The 10,508-nt window shown below is 38.3% G+C and overlaps 1 protein-coding gene and 1 pseudogene across 2 annotated transcripts in view; both read left to right on the forward strand.

The window, feature by feature from the left end:
- The window catches only part of LOC146472607 (uncharacterized), a 104,875-nt pseudogene that overhangs the window by 59,830 nt on the left and 34,537 nt on the right, over positions 1–10,508 (forward strand). The window lies entirely within an intron of this gene.
- LOC146472611 (uncharacterized) lies at positions 37–7,253 on the forward strand. Its single transcript, XM_085119351.1, has 6 exons — positions 37–177; positions 252–356; positions 2,696–2,799; positions 4,931–5,018; positions 5,926–5,952; positions 6,539–7,253. Exons 1-6 carry the CDS (start codon positions 113–115, stop codon positions 6,816–6,818), a joined length of 669 nt encoding a protein of 222 aa, XP_084975477.1. The 5' UTR covers positions 37–112; the 3' UTR covers positions 6,819–7,253.

Consider the following 10,508-nt stretch of genomic DNA (forward strand, 5'->3'; position numbering starts at 1 on the left):
TGTGTTGTTTGGGGTAAGGCCGATGACCGATGAGAGTGCGGATGCATACATTTATTTCGGCATCCCATAGTACTAAGTTTGTAGCGTGGTTTTCAGGAAAACTGAAAAGAAGATGTCTCGATATTCTCGACCTCCAAACAGCTCACTTTACGTGAGAAACTTACATCACGACACTAGGTAAGGATAAAGAAGCCTTCTTTTTAGTTTTTGTGAGGTCTAAGTCTAATAAATGCGTCTATTTTTCTTGCTAGGCCCGAAGACCTCCGACGTTTGTTCGGCAAGTATGGCCGAATAACAGACGTGTATATTCCTTTGGACTACTACACAAGAGAATCCCGTGGATTTGCTTATGTACAATATCCTTTTTGTTTATTTCTGTTCTTATTTCTTAAAGCTTTGATTTGACCATTAAGTTGCTCTTCTGTAGGTTAAAACATGTAGCACTAAGCTTCTTTTGTTGTACCTTTGGTAACCAGCAGGGCTAAAGTCCACAAGATAAAGTCAAAGAAATCGATAAAGATTAAAAAAGCCCAAGCTAGTCCTATGTGGAAATGATATTTAAAGCCTCAAGTTAAAAAGAATGTAAAGTTCATAAAGGCAAAGCAGCTGCAAGTGAATGTAACAGATTTGAAAGCCAAGGCTGCTAAAAAGAATGGCTAAGGCACAAGGAGAAATAGTTGAAAGTGGAAGCGTAAAGAGCGAGTTACACAGTCACAGAAAAGGGCAAGTGTAAAGAGCGAGCATACATACAGTCACCGCAAACACCGAAAGGCAAAGAAAAGCCTCAAGTGTATAAAGGCTCTAGGTCGAGTGACAGCAAGGGCAAAGAAAAGCCTCAAGTGTATAAAGGTTCTAGGTCGAGTGACAGCAAGGGCAAAGAAAAGGTTCAAGTGTGTAGAGATTTTAAAGTTCGAGCTTAGTGGGGTTGCTTCTCCAAAGCATGAAAGAATTTGTAAGTACTCATGCATGAAAATTTGACAGTTTTGTCATTTGAAATATTTAACAGCATTGTAGGGATGTTTTCAGTTAGAGTAGACCAAGGAAACAGCTTCACTAGCTTGCTAATTCTAAAGCTAACCTAGAAGACAGCACCAAGTATAAAACAAACATCTACACATTCCCCAAGATGAGTTTTGTGCATATCACAGAGATGGCAACCTCTGGAGGGTTGAAATGTTAATGTTTTTCTTTTGTACCAACCTCCCATCATTAATCAGCTTCCCACTCCCTCGTCCCGGTAAGAAATCAACCTACATGTATCTCTTTCATCCCTCCCCCCACTTTCATGCAAAATCAATCCCATTTCCTATAGTTTCTGTGAATGTCTGTAACATATTGGGCCCAAGATGAACAAAAATATGGCTAGCAACTTTAACATGAATTTCGAAAACCTTAAGTTTCTGGTTTTGTGGAAATTTGGCATATTGTAAAGAGAAGATAAGCCTCACTTTCCTCTGGGAGATCCAGTGACATGTGCAGGAACATGGTAAAGTGATCAACAGCTTGTACAGCATCTTGCACGGTATCATTTATTTTATGCCAACCCTCCCAGTTCATCCATGAGTCTCCTGAATAAGGAATGTTTTATTTTTTTACACTTTTGATTGTAGTTTTGCCATTTCTACTATTTTGTAATCCATTGTGCCTGCAGAGTGTAAATTGATCATTTTCCAATCCAGAATCCAAACTGTGGATTGAGCAAAGGGGAATGGATTTAAAATTTCCACACTGTTTTGCAATTTCCAACACTCTTTAAGATGTAAAGGTCTATTTTCAGGATTTTGAACTTGTTGGATTGTCTGCCACTGAAATGCATGGCCCAGGTCAAGACAAGTTTCAAAGTAAAGTTATTAAAGCAAACTTCAAAAGAGAATGAATCCAAAAGTTTGGCCAGTAACATGTACAAAGAAAAGTCTCAGAGAAAGTTGTACCAAGCTACAAGTTTCAGTTTTGTCAAGCACCGTCACGACATTTCCTGCTCTTGGAGAAAAGGGTGGGAATTTGCAAATATTACTAGTCAAGTACAAGTTTTGAAAGAGTGCAAGTGTTGTAAGTATTAAATGTTGAATAATAAGTTACACATTCTTCATGTTACATTGAGCTTGACACCCATAAAAGTCTTGTTGCTTTCTGAGTAAAATAACACTACAGCAGCCAATATTGCCCATAACATCAAGGTTGTTTCAAGGGTATTCAGCTGTAACAGGTGTTCCAGGTTATGGCCCTGAATGACAGCTGTGCTGGTTTCTTTGAAACTACATCAGAAATCAAGCTCCATAGCCTTGTAATAAGCTCTTAAAAGTCCTTGTCAGTCTTCCTGATTAAGGAGTGTGCTATAGGAAGAAATTACCGGTAAAAGACACATGGATAACCAATAATTATTGTTGTAATGTCAAGGTTCACCTCAGGATATGTGGTCAAACTACCTGCTAAGGTTCATAAAGACGTATTTTTTTTAGTATAAAATGGAAACCAGGCACATTTTATCAAAGTTGTGGCGACAGTTTAAATATATTGTGAAATTTACTGCAGAAATGCAAGGAAACAAAATAAAGATCTTCATTATCAGGGAGTGTTAAACAGGTAAAGCAAGTAGTGTGGCCATCTAAAGCTTTATCTTGAGTGCAAGCATTCTTCAAGCTTCTGGTCAAGACCAAGCTTGGTAAAGGGAGAGTCAAGCCTTAACATATGATACATTTGAAGATATCCGTGATGCAGAAGATGCCCATTACTACCTGGACAGAGTCGTGCTCCTTGGAAGGGAACTAGAAGTTCAGTTTGCAGAGGGAGACAGAAAGAGTAAGTCATTAATTATTTAAAGAAACTAGGAAGCTAGAGCTAGGTCTGTTTTATTTTAAGCTTTAGAAATTCGTCATGATCACTTGAGAAAAGCAATATTTAACAAACATAAAACTGCACTGGCTTTCATTCTTTTATTAACCCAATGATGCCCACGCATTTTTCAGTAATTCACCAAATTAGCAAGTTGGTAATAAACAACCCCACACGCAGTAAAACTAAACAACTTAAAGGATTTAAAAAACAGCACGCCCCTGGTTAGAATTTCTAATTGTCGGATAAAATACACTAGTTGCAAATAAAAAAATTTCCCAAAATCAAAAATGACAGTATAAAGTAAAAGTTTATTCAGAGGCAAGCAACACCCAGGTGATTTGAAAGAGTTGCAAGTCAATTTTGAAGCCAGTTGATGTATTTTACATGCAATGTATCCTCAAAGCATAATTTCTTTGCTGTAAACTTACGGATTTCCACTATCTAAACTGTGGAGTGTTCCTTAGTTCTTCATTCAATTTACCAGTTCAAAAAGGTTTTCTTTCCTTCTGAAAACAGGAAATTGGCATATTGAAAATTTATGCCTGAAGCACACAGCTGCCATTTTGATTGAAATTTCTTGGCCCCCTAAGACCTATAAATATATTTGCGGTCGATGGATTTGGATTGGTCAATTGAATTTTCAACTGAAGGCAATTAGAACAAAAGGTTACAAAAGAGACCTTCCAGGGGAGGCAGGAATTGAACACGAAAGTGTGCAAAATTGGCTCACGGGAGCAATGGGTTTTCTGGCAAGGATTTGTCAGGAGCCCTAGTGCCTGTGTCAAATGTTGTACTTCACATGAGCCGTACTCTATTCAACTAATTAACATGGCTTAAAGGGGCAGTATCATGGGAGATATCACAATTTTTGGCCAAAATTCACTTAATTTAAACTTTGTGTTATTAATTGATTTTTAAATCGCTAATTTAAAGAAACATTAATATTGATTCTAACACGAAAGGTTGAACCAAAATTTAGTACAACGGGCGATTTTTAGTGCATTACAACAGCGAAATTTGAACCCCTCTTTATCTTGGTCATCTGCCGGCGAAAATATCCATGGATAGTTTCTTTACATTCTGATAGTCTTTTAATGGAATTTTGTCATTATATCTTGGCTGCTATCAACCGAATATTCAATGTGTTACTAAAAATAGTGTGATACTGTCCCTTTAAGTTCATGTGTAGTTCGGCGTTTGACTCAGTTAAGTTCGGTTGATTGTATTTGTATCAGCTGAGCTGTTCTTCGCGCCTGGTTCAGGAGCGAAGAACGGGCCGCTGAAGTTCGACTTTGATTCAAACACTGAGCCAAACCTAATGCATGAATTATGTTAATGTCTTTCTGAATATAACAGGGTTAGTGATTAGCTGAAAGCCCTGGGTGTAAAATTGTTCCTGCAGAAAACTTGAACTCCAACAGTTTTTACCTAATTCAAAACAGGCCACAAAAGACACTTAAAATGTTAACCTTTAAGTTTTATCGCTTAATCAAGAATCAACATTCTTTGAACTAATTGTATAACTGTTAATTCTTTTTCATCGTTTTTCTTTTAATCTCAACGGCCGCATCCACAAAAAAAATTGCAAGCCTTCTCTATTATTACTTTTTTTGCATAATATTTCAATTTTCTCTGTAATTTTTGTATATCCATCACGCGTATTTCTTGTCGACCACTTCGCTTTTGATCTGGCAGGTAAGTTCAGCTGAATTAAGTTCCACGTTTGACTCAACAGGCAAACTTAATGAATTTTGGTTGACCTAAACTGTAATTAGGTTCAGCTTACATGTATGTGAAGTACAGTGTTAGACCCTGGCCTAAGAACCAAGACAATTACTTCATGTGGATAACTAGTTGTATAATTGACGTTCTTGGTAGCATGAAGGTGATAGGGTCACAAATCACTGAAACAGGGATCTGCAATATAAAAGGGGTAGCTCCTCCCACCTTTGTCACATAGTATGGTATCTTGTACCTTGCCTAGCAATAGCGACTGGTCAGTTTATTATCACATTTTGTCAGGTTAAGGGTTCATTCCTGTTTGCTTATGTTGAGATCAGCAGTGATTTGACACCCATTTGATGTCTGCTCTTAGCCCCCTCACAGATGCGGACCAAAGAAAAGAGAGAGACCTACAGTAGTGGTGGATACAGTAGCAGCAGGAGAGATTACCAGGATGAAAGGTACATTACTTGATGTTGTCTTGTTTTCAATAGATAAGCTAGTGCTCAAGTGCATTTGTTATGGGAAAAATAGCAAAATAGTCAGTTGACTCAAGATGTAAAGATGAAGCCCATGTCACAAGTTCAAAGTGATTGACTGGGGGTATAAAGGATTGTCCTTGTTTTTTTGGCGTATGGCCTACAACAGTTCATTTTGGAAACTTGAGCCCGAGTGAAAAAACAAGTTAAAATTCAAGATACATGTAGGTCCCTTATGCCCCCAGTCTTTCAACTGATATCAAGGAGAATATCTCCCAATATGCAAGACTCCTTCCTATCAAAATGGAACTGGGCAGTGGCTTATTCAAATAACCCAAGAAGTGTAAACTTTTCTCAGGAGAGCAATCTCCCCCCACCCCCTGATCTCCATGAGGCTTGGAAGAGGCACTTTTTCTGGATTCGCACTTGCTGTGGTGTACTGTTACTATGGCTTACAAGCATTGACTGATGGTTGTGGTTCTCTCCAATAAAAAAATATTAACCTAGTGTTTCAGAGAGTGTTGGGAATTGAGCAATATGCCCAGTAAAACTGTTTGGAGTACTCACCCTTGAGAGGAAATTGTAGCATTGGGGGTTCAAAGAACATTTTTGACCATGGTGGAATCCAGAATGTAACAAGTGCATATCCATGGTGTAAGTCCAATCATTTGGTGCTGCTGCAAATATCAGGAATTCATGGATTGTAATCTTGTCTACATGTAGGTCAATCAGTGTCCAAATTATCCTGGAGGTTGGGAATAAGTTTGCAAAAATTACAAACTTGAAACCACAATAACACAGTAAACAGTAAATTGTACTTTTTTAATCAGTTGACCTTCACCTTACTGTGAGTTAGATATGATTTAATTGCCTATTTTGCTTTTTGCAGCCGCCGTTCCCGAAGTCGCAGTCCAAGGTAACTTTACAATTTATTATGTTTGTGTTAATATCTAACTGGATTTTGATACAACATACCTCTAGAAATATTTGTGGTCTTACGTTTTTTAGGAGATTAAGACATTATGAAAACTAGAAAGAATAGAGGGATATACAGAAGTTTGTAATAAGTAGTTTTGTTCGTTCATCCCCCTCTTTCCTCACATATTAAAAATTCTTCTTTTCTCAAATGTCCCATTCTCTCTCGGACACCAATTAGCCACAGAAGACTATTGATTTTCATTTGGTGTGCTCTCATCTCAGAACGAAGTTCAAAGTTTTCCTGAGGATGTGTATTAAAGTGCCCCTGCACATTTTTTTTTTTAATTTTCTCACCTGAATCTACACATCACCTATAAAAGAACTTTATGAAAAAATTGCAATTAGCTGAAAACCCGATTTTAAAAAAAATCTATAAAATTTTTGTATTATTTTTATTGTATATTTTTGTATTATATTTTTCTGCATTTATTACAAATTTTTTAAACAAACTGGAAATGTTAGAAAATTATTTTCCTTACACTTTATTGTTGCAAATGGTATAAGAAAATCTTATTCTCTTTCAGACGTCGCCGTCGTCGTTCCTACTCTCGATCCAAATCCAAATCCCGCTCACCAAAGCGCAGAGAGCGCCCGAGCCGTAGCGATCGAAACCGTGAGAGTCACCGTGAGAGTAGGAGAGAGAAGGAACGAGAGCGATCACATTCTCGGTCACGATCACGGTCACCATCTCCCGCCGCCCGGTCACGCTCAGCATCGAGGTCCCGCTCTGCCTCACCTGCAGCTGAGTTCAGTGATAAAGAAGAGGAACAAGGTGGACAAAGTCGCTCGCCCAGTCCTAACTAATCTGCTCTACAGCAGTGCGACAAACCAGAACCTGCTTTCAGAGGGCGTATTGGCAGCAAAAGGAGTTGCTAAGCAGACATTGTAGTGGCATGAAAACTTTTAATCTGTAATGCCTATATGTGGCGTAGATGTGATAAACTTCTCTTTAAGTCTCATTATCTACTAATTCTTGTGTCAGTTCAGGATTCATAGTAAAATGGTGCATAGTTGTGTTAGAACTAAATGTTTCGCTGGAATGCTAGTGAGCTTACAAACCTCCGCTATAGTAGACAACAGCGCCGTTGTAACAAGAATTGAGGAAGTATCACACAAGTTTTAGTTTGAATTGTGTATGTATCGCACTAACTTGAGTTATCAGGTTTGTTTCTAGAAGACCACTCGTTTTTTTTATTATTATTTGAAGTTGAGAAATAAATATTAAGAACATTGACTGGATGATACCTGTGTATCTTGAGGCAGTGGGCAAAAGAAGGGTCATTTCTCTGGCGTTGAAGTTTGCGGGTTTGGTGGTAAACAGTAGAGTGTTTGTGTTGAGGAATTGTCAGCTTACCGTTGCCCATGGAAATTTTCTGTTCTTTAAACTAATATTAGCCGAGAAGTGGATCGCCAGGCCTTATCTGCAAGTTTTAAGAACATTAAATTTTCTCCACACTGAAGAAGGGTTATATACCCGAAACGTCTGTGTTTCTTTCAAACCATTTTTGAGACTTTTTGATAATTATTTTTATATTAATCCAATCCGAAAACAGAAATGTTAATACCGAGACAGAAGCACTCTTATTGTTTGTATATTTCACTAATAAATTTTTGTGGGTCTAAAATTCACTTGAGCTGGCATTTGGAATTTACAGCTCACTCATTTGACTGTTAAGACGAAAGGTTGGAGACGAAAACAAGGTATGAGAGAAACATTGACACACTTGCCGCGGAAAGGGTAAAAAGAACCAGGACACCTTGATAAACAAGCAGTAAGTCAGTAGACTTGAAAATCAAAGCCTTCTGCGAATTCCTTCATAAGGGTGATTACACCTGTACTGTCTTTTTACGACGTTAAGGATGAATATTTCTTGCTAGTTTGCCGTGGAAGCTATGAAGTTTTTAACAAGAAAGTCGGCAATGTTAACAGTGAAGAAACAAATCAAAAGTTATTTCCTTTGGGTTTCCACGCGCGTTAGAAATATGCTGGGTGCGTAAATGTTTTTCCAAGAAAGTTAACCGAGGAAATAATGAATAATGCCTGTGTTTCTTCCTCGGAGCGGAGTTTGAAAGGCCCACCTCTTGTAGCCATTGGCCTTCCTGACATGTTCGCGTTCCCGTTCTGTCTCTTTCGTTGTTTTGGCACACGTCCGTTTATTTCCAAGAGATGGTCGCGACCTTTTCAGTTCAGCAAAACAGGAATAACCTGGCGCTTTTCAAGTACAATAGAAAGAGTTCATTGAAAAGTGCGTAAGTATTTTCATTTTTATTTTTTATTTTTTGAGGGTCAAGGCAGAGCTGTTGAAGTACTTTACTTTTACTTTTCTGAGACTATAACGCGCGGTAGAAATTATGTGAATACATGAATAATAACGCTAGAATTCTTGTAGAGCCGACGGAGAAAATTGCCTTTCAAAACCAGTTACTGCAGTTGCAGTATGTTTGGTTTCGCAGTCGAGCAGGGGTCTGGGTCGAGTTGCAGCAACAACAACAACAACAACGAAAAAATGTTGCCACATTAAGGTCATTTGTTTTAATTCCAAAGCAGTTTTAGGTCAATATTCTTACAGAATCCGGATATAACCAGTGCAGGAAAAGATTTTGTTGTCATGTAGTTGTAGTAAAGGATGCACATAAAGAAGTATTTTTGCGCGTTTTATGACCATGCGTGGAAAGCAGATCCACTGCACCATAAGTTTGCCTTCTGCTTCCTTTGTTTGAACTGAAAACGTTCCTCTTCCCAAGTTATTTGGCAAACCTGCCTTTTTTCTTGGCCACAACAGCAGCAAAGCCTGGAGGGAAGCAATTTTCTTTTTGCTACTGAAAACTTTCCTTTGTGACACGAAAGGTATAAAAACGCGCGAGGAGAAATCAGCCAATCAGATTCATCAGTGTTAGTTCACGTGATGCGCGCTCGCGTTGCGGTTTGAATTTGCAACCTTTGTTTAATCCGGTCAGGTTTTGGGATCGAAAATTCTTTTTTCCCTTCAATTTTGGGGAAACCAATCTTGGGTTGCGAGCGGAAAGATCCAGGGTGCTTACCATTTGCGCAACCACCCAGATGAAAATTTTCGGCATAAATACGAAATGACTTAGATTGTCTTAAGAGAAGATGGATAACATGTAAAATGTATGAACATCAGCTGTAAATCCCAAAAGCAGTAATAAAACTGCAACAGTTTGACCAGAAGCTCATAATTTCAGAAGTACTCCAAATCGAATGATGCGTACCATTTGATTTTCCAACTGGAATTTCCGGGTTGTGTCTGAACCCTGAAACATGCTTAAGTTGGCAGATCCAACGTTCAATTTAGCAAACGTCTTCGTTCAAGAAAGAACCGAACAAATAGGCATGGACCTTTTTTGAGATTTTTGTTCTAGCAAGCACACAAATCCGAACTGTCAGGATTAGCTAAATCTGAAAATGGATCAAACAAAAGAATCTCGTTTGGCTTCGTAATTATTGACCGAACTGGTTGTACCAAATATTTTGTCTCGAACAGTGGTATGTGGTAATCACCGAAAAACTGCAATCGAGTAACGTGTTGACGAACTTTGCAAATTCCTCCAGAGATGTTTTACAAACATGTTAGTATACAGTATCAACATGATAAACTGCATACATACAACTTGTATTTTGCAAATAACTTCAGTTCGTCGAGTGACGGGGCCTTAACTTCAACTCTTAACTGAAATACGTTCATAAATGTGATTGAAAATCAATTACAGTTCCACACACCTTTTAAATTCCATTTCTATTTCTTCTTCCCTTCTTCAAAGTGCCTCCCATTTGGAGTTTTCCATTTTTTCTCCCTTCGCAAGTGAGCGATTTTCTTTTGGCGACTCATAACTTCCCTTTGTGAAAATCGTGTGACTTAACAAAGGAGGGAAACGCGCGCGCAAATATCGGCCAATCAGATTCGTTTAAACTCACGTGATTGAGTGTTGATAAAATACATATCATTATGTTGAACAAAGTTTCGGGTTCGTTTTGGCCAAGTTTACACCAAAAGGCACCAACAAATTCAGCAAGAAAAATGTACCTTTTTTAACTTCTTTAGGTCAAAGGAAATGAAAATTTCTTGGTAACGGGCAGTTTTCAGTTCTCTTGTTTAGATTTGTCGGGCATTTAAATGTTTGAGAGGAGAGAGAGGCACCTTAAAGTAACGAAAGCCATTCTTTGTATATCCTACTCCGGTTTGCTAACTAACAAAAGTTGTTGACAGTTGGCGAGATAAGAGACTACATTGTAGTCTCACGATCCCACAAGCTAAAAGCTAAAAGCTATAGGTATGGTATGGTAGTTCTGTTTGACATGTCTGCTAGCTATTGTAAGCTTATCCACACACGGTAACTTGCATTTGCACAATCAGTTAGCAGGCTCCATCATATCCCAGACCCAAGATCCGAACCTTTTATAGACTGTGAGCAATCTCTTTCTTCTCCTAAGTTCTGTCACGTTCGCGCGATTCTTCCTCGTTCACTTTTCTAATT

Source organism: Pavona decussata, unplaced genomic scaffold (assembly GCF_977016875.1).
Source record: "Pavona decussata unplaced genomic scaffold, jaPavDecu1.1 SCAFFOLD_98, whole genome shotgun sequence".
Taxonomy (NCBI): domain Eukaryota; kingdom Metazoa; phylum Cnidaria; class Anthozoa; order Scleractinia; family Agariciidae; genus Pavona; species Pavona decussata.

Coding starts and splice junctions, on each gene's coding strand:
- LOC146472611 (XM_085119351.1), top strand. CDS start 113: ATGTCTCGATATTCTCGACCTCCAAACAGCTCACTTTACGTGAGAAAC. Junction 2,800..4,930: donor TGCAGAGGGAGACAGAAAGA/GTAAGTCATTAA, acceptor GTCTGCTCTTAG/CCCCCTCACAGATGCGGACC. Junction 5,019..5,925: donor AGAGATTACCAGGATGAAAG/GTACATTACTTG, acceptor TGCTTTTTGCAG/CCGCCGTTCCCGAAGTCGCA.